This window comes from Arthroderma uncinatum (assembly GCF_011692745.1).
Source record: "Arthroderma uncinatum strain CBS 119779 chromosome Unknown scaffold2, whole genome shotgun sequence".
Classification (NCBI taxonomy): Eukaryota; Fungi; Ascomycota; class Eurotiomycetes; order Onygenales; family Arthrodermataceae; genus Arthroderma; species Arthroderma uncinatum.
In genome coordinates this window covers 3,557,319-3,579,515 of record NW_022983864.1, presented here as the reverse complement: position 1 = coordinate 3,579,515, position 22,197 = coordinate 3,557,319, and the positions used below count along the sequence as shown (strand labels likewise).

Here is a 22,197-nt window from a genome sequence, read left to right as displayed (position 1 = left end):
TCTGCCGGAGCTTCGGGAACGAGTCACGATGAAGCTGGCTAGAAACAAGGTCCCGGTAGGGACAGTTGAATAGAAGGAAAAGGATAACGTACACGAATAGCGCCTGTAATGAAGCCCATGGTCGCTTCTTTCGAGACTTGCGGAGGCGGCTCGATGTCCGCTCGCTGGTTGGATGGAGGTGGCATTCTTGTGACGTTCCGGGTGTTTAGGTTGGCATTGACTGGTCTGGTGAGTTGCTCTTTTTGGAATTGTCCAGTTAATCGGTTAATTGCAATTGATAAAGCAATGGTTCAGTGATGTGTTTGGAGAAGGAGTTTTGGTGAAATTGAAATGGCGTGTGGTTGGATTTACGTTTGGCCGTCTTATTTTGACGTCACTTGACCACTTACTATACGGGGACTTTATTTACAATTACGATTTTATGATAAGGATACGTTGATAGTGAGAAGTTGGACAGAGATTATATTCTTGACGCATTAAGCGATGTGTATTCGAACATAATTATTAGCTCTTATAGAGCAAGTGCAAAAAACGAAAATATCCTCCCAAGGCAAAGTAAAAGCCGACCAAGAACACCAAACAAGCCATTTAAAAAAAAAACGGTACGAAGATACATAATGGAAAAGCAGAGAGGAAAAAGAAGAGGAAGAAGAAAAGAATTAGGTAGTGTAGTGGTGCTCATTCCCGATGAAACTGTACGTGAATGGGAAATGTGGTATGTAGCATATGCAAGTGTGTAAGGGTAAGGATGGGTAGGGGTATGTACTGGAGGTCATGTTCATATCATTCCGTCGATCCAGGACAGGCTTTGTAGGCTTTCTTAAAGCACATGAGTTCATGAAGAAAATAAAAAAAATATGGGTATCGAGTTGAAAGAAAATAGGTTTGGTGATAAGTCATGAAGTTTCGGGGGTAAAAAGGCTCTTTAGGCACAATGTAAAATAGATAGCCAAGCCACGGCTGTAGAGAATCAAGGCGAATGTGAAGGGCGATGAGGATGAAGTGGAGTATGTAGTGTCGATAGGCAGTAGTGGTGGGTTTTATTAAAGAAGATTTAGCTCAGGAAGATTCCAATCGAGCTGCGGAGGCGCGTTAGAAGAACCAAGAAGGTCGGCATCATTTTGCATTTTTCTTTTGCTTGCTGCTGCCGCAGCTCGAGCAGTTAGCAAGCCACGCAGCGAAGGTGTCCTCGTCGTACCAAATTTTCGGCCGCTGATAGGAGGTCTATCCATGGTCGTGCTGGTATTTGTGCTGACGCTGACAGTGCTAGTAGACTTACTACTGCGTACACTGCTGGTTGCTCGAACGAGCGCTGGTCGAGGCTGGGAGGAGATAGGTGAGGCGAGCTCGTCCGTTTGAGAATTTATGGGTGACATAAACGACGAGCCTGGGAGGACACGATCAATAAGGGCACTCTGCTTCGAACATGATTGTGAGAATGACCAGTCGAGGTTGAAATCGACAGCGCCAGTTTCGTCTAAAGCTGCATCTTCTTCAGGAAAGTTGTTCGCGGTTCTAAAACTCGTAGATCGGCTGAGTCCCGAAGCATCACTAGACGGTGTTTCGATTACAGAGCTACCATCCCGTTGGCTCATGTCTTCAATCGGTGTGAGGGAGAGCTGGTTGAGGAATGTTGCCAAACTAGCTGCTGTAGCTGGTCGCCCTTCACTGATCGTATCGTCACCGACTTTCTCACTCTCATAGCCATGTAGGACACTGAAGTTGCGGTAAAGATAGCGTTGTAGACGAGCTTCTTGGCTATTCCACTTAGTTTGAAGCGCTTCAATAGCGAATTTGATCTCCGGCCGGGTGAACTGCGGCAGGGTCGCAGATACCGTCATACTAGGCTGTGTGCCATTTGGTGCTGCGAGTACCGCGGAGGACGCGCGACGAACGCCTGGTGAAGCACCAACTTGTGCAACGGGGGGATGCGATTTCACCAACTTATTACTGCTGCTGTAAGAGCCCGTAAATGCAGCACGAACAGAGCGACGAATTGAAGATGCGGTAGACAAAGTGGACCGAATTCCGGTGTCCTTTGCATCGGCTTCCATCTCCCGCTGAACTCGGGCTAGGGACCGTTTGCAATCGTTCCTCATCGCTGGGATGTGTAACACGGTCTGATTTCTTTGTAATGCATTGACTAAGATGGTGAACGCCTGCAGATTGATTTCGTTATTCTCACAGTATATTTCAACTAATGAGTTGTTTTCCTCAATTACGGACGCAAGGGTGTTTGCGCCCTGAACCCCCAGCTTCTGATGCTCAATCTTCAGTACTTTGAGTGTAGTATTTCTTTTCAACCCAGTCAGGGCAAGATTCAACCCAATTCCAAACCTACTCACATCAAGATGGGCTTGTTCACTGCTGATATCCAATTCTTCGATGGTGGTGTTTTGTTCAAACATTCTCTGCAATGCTTTCGATGTCTCAGCACTAGCGTCGTGCGGGAGTGATAGCCTGGAGATGTCAAGGTATCGCAAGGTGGTGTTCTGAATTAGCGCTTCTACCAGGCTCCTGAAGTCTTCGTCGCGTTGAAACTCAATGTTTCTCATCGTGAGATGGGTAGGCGTTCGATTTTGTGCGATAGAGGCGAACAAAACATCGCAGTCGATAGCCAGCCGGTTGTCGTTTACGTGCAAGTGAATGTCTCGAGCTTTCAGATCCTCATCAACCATGAAATATAGCAGGGTTGCAACGTCTCCGCCAGTGATACCGCACTGGTTGAGGCGCATCTCGCGGAGGTTCTTCGATTGCGGGCTCGCAAGATACATGGCGATGGATTCTACCGTCTGCTCATTAACCGTTGTATTGTTCAGACAGAGTTCTTCCAGTTCCCAGTTCAGCAGTGTTTCAGCTGAAATGAGAGGCTCGTTCCTGGAAGTCCGCAGAACTTGAGAAAGCTCAAGCTTTCGAATGTTGCGGAAGCATCCGGCTTGCTGCTGGAACTGGTCCGGGCTTAATCGGCCAACAATATTGGAGATTCGCAAACATTGAAGGGTGTCTCTCTGAACTCGGAGGGTCGACAGAATCAGGTCCAAATCGTGGATCTGCATACTGCAGTTACTCACCTCGAGAGCGCGGAGTCCCGAAGTCTTCTGGGAGGCTGCATCGACCAGGTAATCCAGGTCCGAATCACCCAGCTCTATGCCGTTGAGTGCAAGCCAATCCACCCCTGTCAAGCTCCGTCGACAGAGCGGGAAAACAGCTTCTGGAATGCCACATCCAGGATCACGTTCGCTCCCAGTCGCCTTTGCAGAGCGGGTCAGACAGTATGAAAATTCCATCCTTCGGAGTGTCCTACTTTTCAGAGCGAGTGCCCGCACCTCTTGGGTTAAGGCGGCTACCTCATCCTGCCCGGGAATATTGACCGCTACATTTGACCTGGTTCGCATTGCATCAAAATCTGGTCCATACGAGTCGCGGAATTGCTGCAGGATGTCCAAGTTAATGCGCGCAAACGAGATCGAGTTAAATGATTCGTTATACCGTAATGCGCGGAAGACTGCTAGAAGCTCCAGGAGGAGATATCCTCCACCATCTGGGCAGCCTTCGCGTGGGAGGAGTTGAAAGGCCGGTGCGTCGTCGCAATGATAGTCCACCATATAACGGATCTTCGAGGTATCGACATCGTAAGCGGCGCAATAAGCGATAAGCGTCCGGTCAAAGCAGCCGTGGTCCTCTTCGAACGTCACCGGAGGCATAACCTGAGCCTGAACATGTTTAGGAACGTTGAACGAGAAAGGTTGGTGAATCCATTCGGGACGTAGGTATTCTGCGCGTTGCCGAAGGAGTAGTGCGATTTCACCGGAAGAGCTCGAGGAGAGGTTAACGATCGATGGGCTTTTGAACGGTATTCTAAGAGGGTTCGGCATTAGCTTGAGCTGCAAGAATGTGCTATTGGCGCATAGCTGTAAATTTAGGTGTTGAAATTTGAGGATATATTTACCGGAAGATCAACTGAAAGGTATCGTCACTAGGTTGCACCAAGATAGACGACAAGGCCATGATTCCCAGACAGGCGTCCAAGTCCAGCTCTACCAAGGATGCCATGGAAGCCCTATTGGAAGACTTTGTATGGGCGGGCAAAATATGTATCTTATGGACACCAATGGCTAGGAAACAGGCATTGGATGCAAGCTTAGTGATATCATCAGTAGATGAACGATTACCTTGCTTGGTAGACATGCGATGCACGATTCTATATAGCCCAAAGCAATCTGGATCATAATCACGCTCCTGTTCCAAGATATTGGTTACATAATTAACAGTGTCGGCGTCAAAGACGGGAGGTTCAATGGAGATTGCACCCTCCGCAGCCGCGCGAATGCCCATCAGCCATAGTTGCGCTTCTTGCGGGTCGCTGAGTTGAATGTGTATAGCCGAGCCCCGGTAGTTCTTCTCGTCTGCGTAGCACACTTCAATTGAGAAGTAGGGTTTCCCGTCGTCTAACCGATGGACCGCGATTATGGTATTCAGGGCGATTCCTATTCCTCCCTCGCCGCTCACTCCGACTCCCGTTCCTCCTGCGAGCTGGTTTTCGTGTAGAGATGCGAGAGATACCATAGAGAGTCGATTCGATGCCGCTGCGCCGGCATTTCGGCCCCAGGATGCAGGTATGGATGGGAAAACCTCTGCTGCTTTGTTTTGGCTCTTGAAACGAACGATATGAGACTCGGTCAGGACGAGATAATGGCTCCTCTTCCTCCACATAGCCCCCGCCGTCTGCACTTCGCCGTGATGCAACACCTTTGTGCCAAAATTCCAATGCAGCGGCTGTTGGTGATGGCTCTGCTGCTGCTGCTGGAACTTGTGGACGCGAGAATTGGCCGACTCCCGCATGATAGGCAGGTCATCTTCGTTGCTCGACGTCGACCTAGAGCGCGATCTCGTCGAGTGCTGGTCTTCGTCCATAGATTTGAAGGATCTCAGGGACCCAAATACCGAGCTTCTGGCCAAGGGACGGTTCACGGATTTCGATCGGGAGCGAATGTTCGGCTCGGTGGCAGAGTGCGAGAGAGAGAAGTTCGGCAGGTAGAGGTCGTCATCATGGAAGGGCAGCTGTGGTGAGTATGATAACGGCCTGGGAGACTGTTTGTGCTGCTGCTGCTGTTTGCCATCCACCGCCCGTTTCTGCGTCTTCACCTCGCCGACGCTGGGCGGACGAGACCTGACAAACGCCATGCTCAGCAGAGAAGATTTGCTTCCCGAACGTTGTTTCCTGGTGCGTGGCTTCAGTTCCTCCTTACTGCTGTGCCATGCTGGTGGTGGTTGTTGTATATCGTCGTCGTCGACCACTGCAGAGCCAAACGCATCGACTTGTCCGTTACGCCCGCTGTAATATCTCGCCAGGGTCAACGCATCGCACGAATATCGATCGCCGGCGCGAGATCGAGATACGACGACGGGTGAGGCGGAATCCAGAGACAATAGCCCAGTGGACCCGAAGACGCCAAAACTTTTTCTTCTTTGCTTCTTCGAACGTTCAGCCATGGCTCGCGTTATGTTTTTATGCAGGTTTTTTTTTGCTTCGCGGTCGTCAGGGCGGAGTTTAAAAAAGGAAGAAAAGCAACTAAAAAAAGGAAAAAGGAAAAAGAAGAAGAAAAAGAAGAAAAGGCAGTCTGGTTCGGATCGATCTTCGCCAGCGGAGATTTAGGAGCTCATCACCATCACAGTGAAGATACGAGCGAGAGGACGATGGCAGCGCGTCGAAGGGGCGTCTGTCTGAGAGCGAGCGAGCTCCTCCAACCCGTTCAAACGTCTTTCCCTACCGGCCTCCTTTTGCTTCGAGCTGGAGACGGGAAAGCAGGATCAACAGATCAACAGGTCTACAGAACGTACAAGCATGGCGGTGAAAACAGCCACGCCATCCGCTACTAATTCGACAGGGTACAGAGAGTACGTTCGGATGTTTTGTTGCTGGAGAGATGGCTCTGATAGGAGATATACGAGGCCCCTGCAGACGGAACAGGAAAAAGAACAAGCATACGAGGACGCAAGAGCAAGTGAGAGAAGAACTCGACAAACGCAGGTAGAATGAAAAGGGACGAGGAAAAGGGAAAACATGAAGCCTACGGGGGCATGTCTCAAAGCTCCATCCACGCACTGATTCAGCCACGCCAGCTCCAGAGTAAAAAAATAAAAAAGACAACAGAGTTAGCGACTTCTCCACCTGACATGGCTGGTGCCGGTAGCAAGCAGCAGGCAAGCAGCAGGCATTCAGACCAACAAGCAGCAGCGAGATCCAGCCGAGAACAGAGACCACGGCCAATCCCAGCGGCGAGGAGCTTCAGATGCGAGATCCGGAACTCGCGGCCAAGGCCCAATTTCATGCATGCGATCCCAAGTACGGGACATACGGGACAACAATCCGCGATCTCACTCCGATCCAGCTAGTATCTCCCGCTAGGAAGGGCAATTGAGTTTGATCTCCTCGTCCGTGGGCGCTCTGGGTATCGGGGAAGTATCGATATCAGTGCCGTGATATAGCCCTTCGACGCTATTGCTCCTACGGAACAGTCTTCTCATGCTGCCAGGCCAATATCAACCGTGAGAAACTGCGAGAGTGCTGCGCATCTACAGCTAGGCGGGATCGGAATTCGATCGCTGCTTGAACTGGTAGGAGCGTGTCATCATACCAGGATGGCGTTTCTTCCCCCTCCCCCGTGAACTACTGCGTCGTTTTATGTCAAAGCTACTCCAGGCCACTTCGCCGAACACACATGGTTGGTTCCATTCCAAAGACCCCAAATGCTTAGCCCATCGTACCATGGCTACAGATGTCGTTCAGTCGTCTTCCCTAGAGTACTCCATAGTAATTTCAGGGGGGGTCACATAAAGAGTTATGGTTTGGTAGTAAGTTAGAGGTTGACCTTTTACCTAGTCAGGTGAGCCGTAACCTGGGAGCACTGGGAGGAGAGAAAGGAAAGAAACAATTGATTTAAATTCAAGTACGGAGTAATTATCTTAGAGTATTGTGACATGGTAAAATGGTAAAGCCACAACCCCCGTCTTCTTCTCAATGGCTGGCCCCCGCGCAAGAAAGACCCCAATGGCCTGGTTGTACTCATGGACTCGATTGGCGTAATACGAGTCATGTCGCTGCATAGCTAAGAAGTACATATCGGTCTTATCCTTGCTCGAGAAGTATGTCCCTTGTTTTCCAGGCACTATCTTAGCCTTTTCATTTAAGAACTGAAAGGCCACCAAGTCTAGGCCATCGTTCATAATAGCCCGAATAAATACTGGCGCACCGCGCTTTTGTCTGCGATCCAGGGAGTCCTTGATTATATGTATTTACCCGATCCGCCTTATAAATAAAATGACAAGTTCGTTGATCGCAAGCAGTCGCTTACCCCACGCAATGTTAAGCGCCCTTCCGACCTTAGTTGACCCGACGAAGTGACGTAGGTGAGTATCATCTTCAAATCCTGCAATTCATCATTGTAAGTTATCTTGAGCCCATCCACTTCGACTATATGGCACCCTTTGTTACCATAGAGTTAACCCCACCGAGTGCTAGCAAAAAGACGATGTCGTCCTTTAAATACGTAACAAGCGACCATGCCATGGGAATATTTAAGCGGAAACTGCAGGTTGACCAGCTAGACGAGAAAAGAGTACGACTGCGACAAAGGGCGAATATGTGCATAGGTAACATGCCAATTGAAATTGTGCGGAAAATCACCCAGAAGGACTCGCCTGCAACTTATAAGGAGACACCCCCAGTGCCTATGGGTGTCTATAGCATCCCCAGATGACAGGCTCGTCGTACCTATGGAGGATAAGGTTTACCCATTTTATGGAGTGATCAATACGATGTTAGCGACTTAACCCAGGCAACATTTTCTCTCTTGGCCGTTGTCGTGGCAAATTGGAATTCGTCCTTCCCCCTTTAATATATATATTAAGGAACCCCTTGCTTCCTGAAACAAGATGTCCACGGGTTCGGAACTAAAACTGCCTACAAGCCATCATCAGACTGAACCGGCATGGCGCCGTTTGTTTTGTTCTCGGTCAAAACTCGTCCGGTGGAGAAAGGTATGATTGAGGTGTTAAACAATTTTAATGGCCGTACCCTCGAGGAATTTCTTTTTCTTTATCGATCAAAACTGGCGACATGGGAATGTTAAAGGGAGGCAGATTCATCGTCGTCCTTCAGAAACCGCCCTTTGTTGTCGCCGTGAAGCCCTTAGGTTCTCCTTGGGTAGGTTCCTTCGGTGTATAGGGCTGAAATCGGCCACGTCCCCGGACCCTTAGGTTTGCCGCTGGGGGCTGTATATCGCACCAGCTTGGATCTCCGGCTAATTACCCTTCTCGTGCCTGCGGATAGCCGATATTATAGTGGGCGATTTGTGGAGTTAAATGGATTGTGGGGTTGCTCCCTGTTCCCCTGGCAAATATCAGTAATCCTTGAGTGATATTACCAAATCTCTTTGGAGGGGAAAAGCTTGTTGTCGCCAGTTCACGGAGTAGATATCGCTCGACAGAGTACGGAGTGCTTCCCGGAGTAGCGACGGAAAGAGACGCGAGCGATCCCTTGCCACGGTTTAATTACCAAGGCGGCTGTTTCCCACACGAAGTTATTGTCTCTGCTTTTCTCCGCTTGTGGAAATGAGGAGGAAAAGATACTGGTTTGTCTGGGACTTAGCATAGGCACTTATAGACAGGGAAGCAGGTTCCAACTAGCATCTGGGGCCTTCACATTAGCTTTTGGCGTTATTTTTTGGCCAAAGCAGAACGAATACTCCGAGCATGCTTCTTGGTCGTCCTCAAAAACTGCTCAATAAGGGGCTGGAGTCTGTCCAATTCAGGAAGACTGTGTCATCTATAAATGTGATGATATGATCAAGTATGTCAGCGCCTCGCTTGATACCGTCCTAACAATGAAAATCTCTCTCCAAGGGGATATCGGGGAAAAAAAAAAAAAGAAACGAAACGAAATTGAGTCCCTAGCATTGCACTAACACTAATGGTTGAGGGGTGCAATCTCAGAGTGCACAGGGAAGAAGCGAGATCGCTGAAGTCATCCACGATACCCTTGATACCAAAATATATCGGCGTTTTTCACGGTTTAATGAGCTATCCTAGCTTAGCATTGCCATGAATTGGACATCGACTCGCGGGTATCAATTAACGCGAACGCGTCCTGGGGATCTGATACAGTGCACTCGTTGCTGCAATGCAAACCTCACCTAACGCAACGTTGAGTTGTTGGCGATGAGAGTACGAATTGTGACACAGAATGCAACATATTCAGCAACGCCAGGCGGGCATATACATCGCCTGACTTGGCTAGATAGCTGCGGAATACCTGACCAAAGCTCGTCGTCCCGGCGTATAATTCCCAGTGCATTCATGGAGGCTGCGGTCACGAACATATTGCTTCACCCGACTGTCGCCCGACGATGTCTTCGCTTGAGTAGAATTCAATAAACCCTTACTCGTCGCCCGACAGCGACAGGAGCTTAGAGGCAGATACAGATGATCACCTATTGTTTGATCAGATGTACATACACTTGTTGGCACACTACACTATCCATTGGCTTCATGTTGCGATGCTGTTGATCTAGCTATGGAGCAGATTTATACGAAGCTGGGAGAGGATATATAAAGAGCACTCTCATCACCAGCATTCTACATATATTTCTTCAAGGTATTCATTCAACAGCTTCCAAACTACTACAACAAGCTCAGACCATTTACCTTGTGTATGCATATTCTCTGTGGGACTGTACGCATATAGCTAACACTTATACTCAGATATCAATACAAACCTCTGTCACCATGAAGTTCCTATACTTCCTCTCAACCGCACTCCTGGCAGCAGTCTTGCCGGTCACCATTGCAGAACCAGTGCCTGCATATGACACCGCCGACATCGAGCAATCGCCAAACGGCCGTTTTCTTGCTGCTCGACGTCTCGTCCCCCGCCCGGAGTGCAACGGTCCATGCGGAGCAAATGGTGACTGTCCAAAGGATTGTTCCTGCCACAGAGTCCGTGGAAGCTGCGTTGGCTGGAAAAATGTTTAGTTCTTTTCTTCTAGGTAAGTTAGGCTTGTCCTTGGCCAGTATTACTATTCTGTAGCTGATAGCTAATCTAGGAAGTAGGAACAAACGGCACCCTAGATAGAGCGTGCTTCGACTACGCTCCCCAATCCCGAGCAAATGTAGGAAGATGAGTGGGTGGCAAATTGAGATTTACGTTGAGATGTTGAGAAATAGTTGATAGAATAGCACCTTTAATAAAATAATGTTCTATCAACATTTCAACCATCCACGAACCGTAGCTAGGGGCATATGGGAAACTGTATAAACTATCCTTCCTCCATACGGCATGCAACCTGATACATGGTGGATAGTCAACGGATACACACTGTGCATATTGTTATGGGTCTTCCGGGCCGAGGCCATAGCTTCGAACTTATGCCCGTCCTTTTGTTATTACACGTCATATCACTTATACGGATGGACTGGCCAACTTGGTGGTCATGGCTTTTGTTACTGGATATTGTAACTTGCACCACAGTCAGTCTGCATTGAAATAACCTGCAGTTCCAGCATTCCTTGCCACTCCTACTGGATGCCTAGCTAGCATGTTTTTTTGGTAGTTACTTGAGGTTGGGTTCACTAACCGTAGCAACAGCTATATCTGCAGTCTGGCAACAAAGAACAGCCGGCACAGAAGTCTCAACTGTCGAGGGTTAGTGATATCTTCGCAGCTTCGCGCATGAGGGTTCGCGATGAGTAATGGCAAGTAGTTAATGGAGTATATATATCAAGCTGATCCGTAATGAATAAAGCAGTAAACAAAACATTGTCTATTCTGCAAGAAATTCCTATAGGTGACCAAGTAGTAGATACTCTCTGAACCGAATCATAACGTATGGGGCCGTCCTGTTCACCTTCCATCGTCCTGTGCCCTCTCTCAGACAAAGAATTTAACATACCCTTATTGCAATAGATTCCTGCTCAGCACCATGAAGCTTCAGTTCATCGCCGTAGCCGCCTTCCTGGCACCAATCTTGCCGACTGTCATCGCTGGGCCACTGCCACTTTCTGAAGACGCCCTTGATGCGGAAAAATCCCCTAATAAACGTTCCAATGAGCTTTTCCATAAAAACCAACAAGGTTGTGCTGGCAGCTGCAAGACAGGCTGCACCAGCCCATGTTTCTGTGGTAATCTGGTAGGAAGATGTATTTCAGATCGCTCTGGGATCTGGTAGGCCAGTTCAGAGCGGCCCAATGCCTGCTATAGGCACCGTTGTTCTTGGGACAACAGGAAGAAGGCAGAGAGGATGGATGCAATGAAAAATATCTCGGATATATCTTTTTTTTCATTGAAATTTCCTTAGTTTGTGATATCAATGTGTGATACAGGCTCGGTTCAAGGACAAAAACATGCATAAAGATATGATATCGAATTCCTGAATGGGCTCATTGCTGCGGTCTAATATAATACAAATATTTTCGTGTCACTTCAAATGATCTAAAACAGCTCCCTAAACGCCATGGGTGCAAGGGTTAGGGAAGAAAGGGATGAAGAGGCACTAGCCCCCAAGGAACAAGAGGCAAAGGACAAAAAGACAAGATTAGCCGGATATAGGAGCGGGTGTAAATTACAGAAGGGCGGCTATTGCTCATCGCTGAAGATAGAAGAAGAAAAAATGGCAAGGTACATATTGATACAGAGTTGAACTTGGAGGGTATAGATATTCAGATGTGGGCGAAGGTTAAGGATAGAATATAACCCTAGTATCGGATGATACCGTTCTTTTTCTCGATTTTATCCATCCTGTCTCTCCACTTCTGTCCGTTTTTGCTGATCGCTTTCAATTGCTCAAGGAAACGGCTGTTGGGAGCATCGTCATCCTCGGTATTTGAAAGGGCCCGGGACCTTCGTTGCTTGCATGCTTCATATAGAGCCCATCCTCGTTCCTCAGTAAAACTGCTAATCTGATATTTGACAGTCCACTCATCCCGGGAGGTGAACTCGGTGGGTCGCTCGACTTCTTTGCCATTGACAAAATTCCGGATCGATAGGGCCATTGCCAGTAAGAGCCGACGGGGAGCCAGCTCGGTAGTTTCGGCGTTCACTTTATCACCTAGTTCATCCTCTGATGCACAGTCGGAGCTGTGTTCCGTTGACTCTGATGCTTGCACGGCCGAGTTGCCCTCTTCACTACTGGCGGCCTTCGGTTCGGTAGTTTCGAGCAACTCAGGGTAGAAGACCCTCTTTTCATAAGCTTGGATCTCGTCAATGTTCCGCTCTTGAATCTTCGTTATCTCTTCATCAGTTACGGGCTCGGCGAAGATGTACATGAATGGATTCTGCGATTCACGGGTCTCGAAGTGGAATCTTAACGATTGTTTTGGGTACTTCTCGGTGGCCATGTCAAGGACCCTGTTCCAAAGGTTAATGCTGAGTTTGAATTCAGCGTCGCCGAGAGCGGTATTCTCTTGACCGTGAATGCATTTATCCATCTCGGGTAAGCTGATGTACTGGAAGCCGAAGATTCGTTTGATGTTATGGAATGCAACAAAGATACCGTCCATTCGACCAACACGAACTTGAAGGTGATATTTCAGGAAAGCTGAGCGCATCATATCATAATACTCGCGCTCAAACGATTCAAACTCCCCAAGGCGCGACTTTATCTGGTAACCCATGGCATCCCATGGTTCTCTAGCGTCCATACGAATAGACACTACTGCACGGGTTTTCAAATCAAACATGCCTGTTCCTGGAAGGCGAGGGTCGTACGCATCAAGCTGAGATCTCATCAAGAAATCTCCACATGTCGAGTAGTGGTAGACTTCAGGAGGGGAATCTTCCTTCAATATCTTGTCGGGGTTGCTCCTTCGGTAGCGTTCAAATTGGTCCGTCGGCATGGTTAGTAACTTCTCCATTGATTTTCCTAGCCCCATTAATATGTTGGAGTTATCCCATTCTTTATCAGCGTCAATAGCATATACGCCATCGTTATATCTCAGAAAGACGACCGCTGGGAGTCGCGATAGCTTGGTGAATGATTTCAATGTAGGCGGGAATCCTTGGGTTAAATGCGACGTATCGATCTCTCGCCATTCTGACAGGAGAAAGTGGAAGTGTGAAAGTACACCAGTCATACTAGATGACGATCCGATATATTTTTTGCCAGCTTCTATCGCTTTGTTCTTGAGAACCTCGTCTTTAGAGGAGGTGATGTAGTCGTTCAACGCTTTAAAATCAAATTGCGAGACAGGCATGATGTCGGCTAAGTAAGGATCAAAGTTATAGACCATCGTCCTATTGTCTTGCAATTGATAAACACCCGGGCTACTTCTGGTTAGCTGGTGTATTTTATGGTTTAATAGGGCATAACGTACTTGAAGAGTACCCTATCCAATCCGTATGATAGACCAGGAACCTCGTCGGACTCAGTGTTTAACGCTAAAAAGATATAGTAGAGTTAGAAATCCGTGATATAGACTGGGTGTGCTCGACAGCGTAGTCAACGTACGCAGTATTTCAATGTCCTTTAGTGTAGCCTCGTCCTGTAATTTTGTAGTTGCTAACCTTACAGGCGCGAAGCCGCCTGACCCCGCCTTAAGTTTACTTGGTTTTGGTGTCTCTGCTGTCGGTACTTCCGCTGTCGGCTTTCGCGCTGTTTTTTTCAGCACTTGTGGCGCCAGGCTCAGGGCGGCTATGACTTTGCTCGGTCGAATCTAAAGTGGTAGACATATAATCAGATACAGCCTATCGAAACGCACGACCGCAGAGTACATACCTTTTTCAAACCCAGGCTCGATTCCTTCTGGATGAACGCTATGTTCCTTATGGTCTCTTCCGTATTATGAGTAGGAATGCTTTTCAAGTCCGTCGCTACCTTCCCGGGTTTCGATTTCTGGCTGGGGGCCACAGAAGCAGTAAGTTTTGCGGCTAGTCGTCTATTAGCACGTCCTCTCCGTACCTTTACCGTCTTGTCTTGTGTTCCTTTGACTTTTCTTATCTAAAATTGTAAAAGAGAGGTCAATTAGATCGGTTCAGTCCGGGAGGGATATCTGCGGGGTGCGACAGGTCGTCATGTACCTTGGTCGTAGCGGCTGTGTCCGTCTCCCCCTTATGTTTGACATCAGCAGGCTGCGCATCCTTCTGATGAGCTGTATGCTTTTTATTCTTGGTAGGCTTTGTATTAACACTGCTGAGGTGAGAGGGCGATGGTGAAGCAGAGTCGGACTGCGCCGAGGAAAAGGTATGGTTGCGGCGGCGGGCCACGATATACGACGGGGCAATGCCATTGGACATGCATGACTGGCAAACGTATGCGCAAATCGGCCTCGTTATCGACTTGGAAAGCATTTCAAGCGAAAGGGAGTGTCGTATATGGGACGCGGATAGTATATGAAAAGAGGACGGAGCAGGATAAAACAAGAGGATATAACCCAAAAACAAGGCGCCGTGAAAGAGGAAACATTAACGACAACGAAAGAAAACCCCACAACTATAACCTATTAAAACAAATAGAAGAGAATTGGGCCCGTCGAACGGTGAAAGATGTTGGAAGCTGTTATTGTTGCGGCTTTCAAAAGTTCCCAAGAGAAAACTTCGAGCTGGAAAACTTTTGTTTGCACTGTTTGCACTGACTTGTCCCCTTGCACCAAAAAAAGTCGAACGCAAAAAAGAAAACATGCGAAGTTGATCAGCCTGAGACGAGACGGCGATGGGAGTCTTCTGCTGGCTTGGTTATCGTCGTGTATCCTCCAGCTACCCGGGTAGAAGTTGTATGAAGAAGCGAGATGGCAGCTGGAATATACGGGACCAGCCAATATCAATATTCAACGTCGAATGAGACCTATTGAGCAACAGCCCCCTTAGAAAGGAGGTCCAAAGGGACATCTGCGAGCCCACCATAGAATCACATACTCTATTCGAAGTTATAGTGTCTGAACTTCTCATTGTATATACATCGCTGTTCACTCTATAGTAAGCCCCGGTTGAATATATCAACTGTAGCTACAAACCTTAACTGAAAAAGGCGCGAAAACTTTGCAACTCCAAAAGTCGAAAACGGGCGGGACATCGCACATATTCACATCCAGCATCTGCCGCCAGCAAGAGGTCAACTTGCGAGGGAGACCCTTTTATTTAGAACGAATTGTAAGTGGCTGTCTTATTATCTATCGAATTGCTGCTCTGCCTGCGTTTTCTGCGGTGCTTCATCCCGCATCATACCCCTCCATGCCCCGCGGTTCTCGATATAATGATATAATTGTCGGAGCCATTGGACGCGCCAAAAAGCACGATGTAATGCAAGTTTGGGTATTGATCCATTCTCGCACTTACATTCTCGCACTTTATTGTATAATCGAGTGCTCGATATGGATGTGATGCCTCGAAGTTTACTAATTCTGGCATGGCCATGCCCGGAATACCACCAATATGCCCTACATAATATTTAGCCACAGTTTGTGTTCGATTTTAGTTATGATTCTATTTACTGACGCCGTATAGCTTCCCTGAATTCGAAAGAGCCTAAGATGCTCCAGGAAAGACTCCGTGTCCTTGTTGTTGGGAGTGGCGGTCGCGAGCATGCGTATGCATGGAAACTGAGCCACTCTCCCCTGGTAGAGAAGGTCTACTGTGCACCTGGAAACGGCGGCACGGATGGGGGTGACCACTCTAAAATATCAAACATCTCAGTCAAGGGAGATGATTATCCTGGTCTGGTAGCCTTCTCCAAGGAAAATGGAGTCAACCTTGTTGTCCCAGGGCCCGAGGCTCCTCTCGTCGATGGTATTCAAGGATACTTCCAGGCAGGTAAGGACATATCTACGGGCAGTTCTTGGGCTATGGCAGGAGCTGATGTTTTCACTTTTCAGTCGGCATCAGATGTTTTGGACCTACTAAAGCTGCCGCCCGCATGGAGGGCTCTAAAGCTTTTTCCAAAGATTTCATGAAGCGCCACAGCATTCCAACAGCTCGGTATGGAAATTTCACTGATTATAAGAGCGCCTGCCAGTATCTTGACTCTGCAGACCACGGAGTTGTTATCAAAGCGAGCGGGCTCGCTGCTGGTAAAGGGGTGATCATCCCTCAGAGTAGAGAAGAAGCACACAAGGCCCTAAAGGAAATCATGGTGGACCACCAGTTCGGGGAGGCGGGTGACGAGGTCGTGATCGAGGAATTCCTCGAGGGCGATGAATTAAGCATCCTGACCTTCTCGGATGGTTACACCATCAGGTCTCTTCCTCCTGCACAAGACCACAAGAGGATCTTCGAAGGTGATCAGGGCCCAAACACCGGGGGGATGGGCTGCTATGCGCCAACCCGAATCGCTTCCAAGTCTGTGATCGACGCTATTGATAGAACCATTGTTCAGCCCACCATCGATGGAATGAGGAAAGAAGGTACAGCCACCCCTACGCTTCCGCTAATCTATATCAATAGCTAAAGGCTTCTAGGTACCCCGTTTGTTGGAATACTATTCACGGGGCTAATGATGACCAAAAACGGACCCAAAGTACTTGAATACAACGTTAGGGGTGGAGATCCAGAGACCCAAACATTACTACCGCTTCTCAGCGACGATACTGATCTAGCCGAAATCATGGTTGCTTGCACAGAGCATTGGCTTGACGGAGTAACTCTCAAGGTCGAGCCAAAATCTGCTGCCACTGTGATTGTAGTAGCCGAAGGTTATCCAGGATCTTACGCCAAAGGTAGAGAAATTACACTTGAGAAGACTCCCGATGACATCTTGATCTTCCACGCAGGGACCGCGCTTGCCGATGGTAAGCTCAAGACGTCTGGTGGTCGTGTGATCGCTTCCACTGCCACAGCAAGCACTCTAGAAGAAGCCGTGAAGGCCTCATATTCTGGCATTTCCACAATTCACTTTGATGGTATGCACTACCGAAAGGATATTGCTCACCGCGCGTTCAATGCCTCGAAGCCATCTACGACTCAGGAATCTCTCACATATGCATCGGCAGGTGTCTCTATAGACGCTGGCAACGAACTTGTGAACCAAATCAAAGCCAACGTTGCACGAACCCGCCGCCCCGGATCCGATGCAATCATCGGTGGATTTGGAGGTGCTTTCTCGCTGTCAACATGCGAGTCTGGCTTTCACTCTTCCTCTCCAACTCTGATTGGAGCTATCGATGGAGTCGGTACCAAGCTCAAGATCGCGCATGAAATGGGAATTCATAACACCGTGGGCATCGATCTTGTTGCTATGAACGTCAACGATCTGGTCGTTCAAGGTGCAGAACCCCTGATGTTCCTTGATTGCTATAGCTGTGGTAAACTCGACGTTGAAGTCGCGGCTGCTTTTGTTGCCGGTGTGGCCGACGGTTGCGTGGAATCAGCCTGTGCTTTGGTTGGTGGAGAAACGGCCGAAATGCCTGGACTCTTCATTGACAACAGCTATGACGCCGCCGGAGCGGCCATTGGAGCTATTGACACGTCCACAAGATGTATACTCCCGGATACAGATGGAATGAAAGCCGGCGATGTGTTGCTTGGTATTGCTAGTAGCGGACCACATTCAAACGGCTTCTCGCTCATTAGAAAGATCGTCGAACGATCTGGACTGTCATACCATGACCCAGCACCGTTCAAGATGAACAAATCGAATCCTAACCTGGGCACAGCTCTCCTCACCCCAACCCGCATTTACGTCAAATCCCTGCTTGCCGCCCTCGCCAAGTTCCCACAGGGCGCGATCAAGGGCATGGCACACATTACGGGCGGTGGTCTGGTTGAGAACGTACCTCGAGTTCTCCCCAAGCACCTCCGTGCCGATGTCGATGCCTCTTCTTGGCCGCTTCCTGATGTATTTAAATGGTTGAAAAGGACTGGAAATGTGACCGGCGCGGAGATGGCGAGGGCATTCAACAATGGAATCGGAATGCTCGTGGTTGTTGACGAGGCTGAATCTGCGAGCATCAAGAAATATCTTGAAGAGCTGAACGAGACCGTCTTCGTCGTTGGAAGTTTGGCTGCAAAGGCAGATGAGAAAGAGGAGGGATGTGTGATCAAAAATTTGCAGACCTGGGATGAGTAAAAGCGTTTCTGTTACTAGTTTATTGTGGTGATCATTATACCTGGGCCATGGCGATTGGATTCTTCCTCGATTAAAGGGCTAAAAGAAATTCATACATACGTTTAACCACAGGACGGGAGTAGGCAGACGCCTGCCTCGATGAACCATCCCACACTTCCTTCTCTTGATACTATATCTGGAGGCCTAATAAGACATTTTCAAGGAGACAACTGTGATGTGACAACCCTTTAACCTCGCAAGAATAAATATGATGCAAAATGTCTCTCTTTATTCTCTTTATAATCATCGATCAGATGACTGATCTTCATCACAGCCAGTGAAATGAGATTCTCAGCTCAGCCTTCTCTACGGACTAAGCATATGCACTGTTTGTCATACCAAATAAGACCACTGTGCTTACTATCAACACTAACTCGACATCCAGGCACTTGAACGTGTAACTCGTGATGGAAAGACCATTACTGGTTATCTTGTTGGAGTTATCTCAACATGAGTAGAATGCTCATGAAGCATCGTCTCTGCGACATCCTCTAACACGAGCCAATGCCACAGGGGGCTTTAATCTCGATTTCCGGTATCTCACAGACCATCGTGGGGTATACTATTTCTGCTAGATTACCCCGGGATGCCTGGCGTTAGCGGGCCTGGCATATAATTAAATGCCATATCAAGAGAGGAAGGCCGAGGAACGAAACGTATCAACTTCTTGATCCTGCTGATCGAAATCCCTCAAATATCCTCGGCGAAACAAGGATGCTGTTCCTTTTGATCTGCGATACAACGTTATCCAGCCTATCACGAATATTGCTGATACGAACGAGCCAACCAGCAACGGCTTTCAAATGGCTTGGTACCTGCAGTACGAGTTGATATGCAAAGACGGAGTATAACGACGTTCTTGACTGCCTACCACACAGCTCCCATCTGGCCAGAGCGAGGGCGGGACGGATCTCTCCCTCGGGCGAAAGGTGAAACGCGGAATATCGGTCCTATACTGTGCAATTCGTGAAGCCGTCCCTCAATTTAATATACATATCTAGTGGGTGAAATGGAAAATGGGACGAGCCAAAAAAAGGCAAATAAACGAGGACGAGCAGCACGTCGACTCTTCCCCCATGGCGGCATTTCGACATCCCAAGCCCGCGGCGGGCTCTGAACAGCTCTAGCGCTGCAGCGTGAAGGTCACTAAGTAAAGCAGCTTAGCGATGTTGCATCTCCAAAAGGGCCGCTGATGGCGAAGCCCAAGTCGGTGTGCAGTGCAGCCTGCAGGGTTTCTAGGGCCTCGGTCGCTATGTATAGTGCTTGGCCCCCTGGCCCTTTAATTGCGCCTTGCCCGGACAGAGTAGTTCGGGCCAGTGACGTCCTCCAGTCCGGGGGCGGCCCTGGGGCTTACTCCTCTCGCTACAGGGCTTCATCAACCCTATTGTTTAACTATCCCAACACCGTCAGCCGGCGTCGTGGCCCCCCCGCCAGAGAGAGAGAAGAGTACTCGGTGCCAAGGGCAAATTCCACCAGGATTCTGGAAGGTCGAAGCTTATGCGCCCAAACCCTCAGGGCCAGGAACGTATACATCATGGTTAGCCGATATCGATATCCTGGGGACGTGACGTACGACTCTTCGGGGCGGATATGCTCGAGGCTCTCGTCCCATTTTTATCCGCCTTGCAGCAATTGGAGTGAAGGAATCAGACTAGCCAACCTGTCTTCGCTCGATTTCGTGATAGGATAACGCCCAACGTCGCTCTCGCGACATATGGCGTTGGAGTCAAATTTGCTCTGTGCCCTTCGCTTGAAACCGAGGGGCATGCTAGGCCCCTGGCTCGTAAGCATTCATATACTTATTACCTAGATGCTGGGTCCGCGGCGAATTAAACTTGTCAATCCTTGTCATCTAACTATACCCACAACTGCGGCGCAAAAATGTGCCCTGTATACTAATCAATGCCACCCGCAAACCACACCCCCCCAGGTTGGAGGGCGCAGAGGAAGGTCCACTGTCATCCGCGTGCATATACGCATGGATATAAGCAGACAACGGCTTAACTTAACGAGGAAATACTACCAAAAATGCACGCGGCATCTTCGGTGTGAGCCGAGGGTTTCATTACCTTCTACCCGGTCGATCTATACCATGTCCGCTGTGCCGTCCTGCTGAATATAAATAATTGTGCCGGCAGCCCTCTGGATCGACCAAATCAACCTCCTCTCCAGATCATTCTCGTCTAACAAGCAGGTCTTGGTTTCCTTTCTACATTCCTTTTTTTTGTTATTCAACATGCGCTTCTCATCTGCTCTAGCTCTAGGCCTGGCTTGCCTCACCAATGTTGGCGTTTTCGGTAGACCTACTCCCAATGGAGGAACTGACAGCGCTCCTCCAAATGGTGGCTATAAGTCAGTTGGATATTATGTCAATTGGGTATGTCTGAACATTGGATATCAGTTTCAGTGCCTGCCTCTATAGAAACCGTATAAAGAAACTCCTACTAAGTGATATGCAAGGCCACCTATGATCGCAAGTTCGACCCAACGGATTTGGATGCAAGCCAGTACACGCACATACTTTACTCGTTCGCCGACATTGCCCCTTCTGGAGAAGTCAAATTTGTCGACACCTATTCGAACCTGGAGAAATCCTTCGCCGGTGACTCGCCAAGTGCACAAGGCAACAACCTCCGTGGCGCTCTCAAGCAAATGTACATGATGAAGAAAAAGAACCGCCACCTGAAGACCCTTCTCTCCATCGGAGGCTGGAGCTACAAGGATAACTTCCGAGGCCCAGCCAGCACTGATGCTGGAAGGCAGATGTTTGCCAAGTCGTCCGTTAAGATGCTGAAGGATTATGGGTTTGATGGAATTGACATTGACTGGGAGGTAAGTGTTATCAGGCTAGTACAAATCAGACTGGCCGTGGAAGCTAATTGAGAGGAATAGTACCCCCAGAATGAACAGGAGGCTGGAGACATGGTCTTACTACTGGCTGAAATCAAGAAAGTAAGTATAGAGGCACTTGGAAATGGGGGGTTTTTTTAATGGCTAGCTAACGATTATCAAAGGCACTGAAGGAGTACTCCGATTCCATTGGAGATGGCTACAAGTACCTCCTCACCGTAGCATCTCCCGCTGGTATGTTCTAACGTTCCTCATCTCAGTGTATGAGAAGTTACTAACCAATTAATAGGCGAGCAGCACTATGGCAAGATGAAACTCGGTGAAATGGACCAACACCTCGACTTCTGGAACTTGATGGCCTACGACTACTCTGGCAGCTGGGACGGCAAATCAGGACACAGCGCCAACATCTTCCGCTCCACCTCAGACCCTGAGTCAACCAAATTCAACACCCAGGACGCCCTCATTGCCTACGGAAAAGCCGGCATCAAACCTGAGAAAATCGTCATGGGCATGCCCCTTTACGGCCGTGCATTCGCCCAGACCGAAGGAAAGCCAGGATCACAATTCAACGGCGTCGGTGAAGGAACCTGGGAGAAGGGAGTGTACGACTACAAGACTCTACCTCAGGAGGGCGCCCAGGTGGTCGAGTGCGAAAAGGAAGTTGCCAGTTACAGCTACGACCCCGTCAAGAAGCTTTTCATCAGCTTTGACACTCCTAAAATCGCAGGAATGAAGGCCAACTATATCAAGCAGATGGGACTAGGCGGAACTATGTGGTGGGAAACCAGCAGCGACAAGCCAGTAGGTCAAGGAAGTCTCGTCGAAACCGTAAGTAATCCCCTTTCCTCCCCCTTTTTATGGCAAGACATTTATGAACGGCCATACTAACGTATTGGTAAACAGGCCATCAATCACCTTGGAGGCAAAGAGAAGATGGACAAGAGCCAGAACCAATTGAATTACCCACAATCGCAATATGATAACATCAAAACCAACCAAGTATAGACTGCGAGTCCGGTCTAAGCTCCTCTTGAGTTGAGCTGAGGAGGCAGGTCCCTAACACGCGATAACATCGCTCACCATTCTTTCTACACACATATACCCATGATGATGATCTCTCACTTTTTCACTCTTCTTCCAACTCTTCTTTTTCTTCTTCTCTTCCTTTTCTTCTTTTTTTTACCCTGCTTCTTTTCCGTTTCTTTCTACTTTTCAGTCCTCTACCTTTCTTCGTCTGCCGCACAAGTGTGCGCGC

General features: G+C 48.6%; 4 protein-coding genes across 4 annotated transcripts; 2 read left to right on the top strand and 2 right to left on the bottom strand.

Moving 5' to 3' along the window:
• Nucleotides 1-1,043: 1,043 nt before the first annotated feature.
• GIQ15_03057 (leucine rich repeat protein) lies at nt 1,044-5,493 on the bottom strand (the record flags this gene model as incomplete). The annotated part of the gene is made up of 2 exons (XM_033550474.1): nt 1,044-3,897; nt 3,950-5,493. The coding sequence occupies 2 exons, from the start codon at nt 5,491-5,493 to the stop codon at nt 1,044-1,046; spliced, it is 4,398 nt and encodes a 1,465-aa protein (XP_033407635.1).
• A 6,258-nt stretch (nt 5,494-11,751) lies between these two features.
• GIQ15_03056 (mitochondrial membrane protein) lies at nt 11,752-14,287 on the bottom strand (the record flags this gene model as incomplete). The annotated part of the gene is made up of 5 exons (XM_033550473.1): nt 11,752-13,318; nt 13,369-13,432; nt 13,503-13,707; nt 13,770-13,991; nt 14,072-14,287. The coding sequence occupies 5 exons, from the start codon at nt 14,285-14,287 to the stop codon at nt 11,752-11,754; spliced, it is 2,274 nt and encodes a 757-aa protein (XP_033407634.1).
• A 1,232-nt stretch (nt 14,288-15,519) lies between these two features.
• Nucleotides 15,520-18,050, top strand: GIQ15_03055 (phosphoribosylformylglycinamidine cyclo-ligase; the record flags this gene model as incomplete). The annotated part of the gene is made up of 3 exons (XM_033550472.1): nt 15,520-15,799; nt 15,862-16,389; nt 16,444-18,050. The coding sequence occupies 3 exons, from the start codon at nt 15,520-15,522 to the stop codon at nt 18,048-18,050; spliced, it is 2,415 nt and encodes an 804-aa protein (XP_033407633.1).
• A 2,275-nt stretch (nt 18,051-20,325) lies between these two features.
• On the top strand, nt 20,326-21,947 carry GIQ15_03054 (endochitinase 1; the record flags this gene model as incomplete). The annotated part of the gene is made up of 6 exons (XM_033550471.1): nt 20,326-20,466; nt 20,550-20,921; nt 20,982-21,041; nt 21,104-21,173; nt 21,229-21,770; nt 21,846-21,947. The coding sequence occupies 6 exons, from the start codon at nt 20,326-20,328 to the stop codon at nt 21,945-21,947; spliced, it is 1,287 nt and encodes a 428-aa protein (XP_033407632.1).
• Nucleotides 21,948-22,197: the final 250 nt, after the last annotated feature.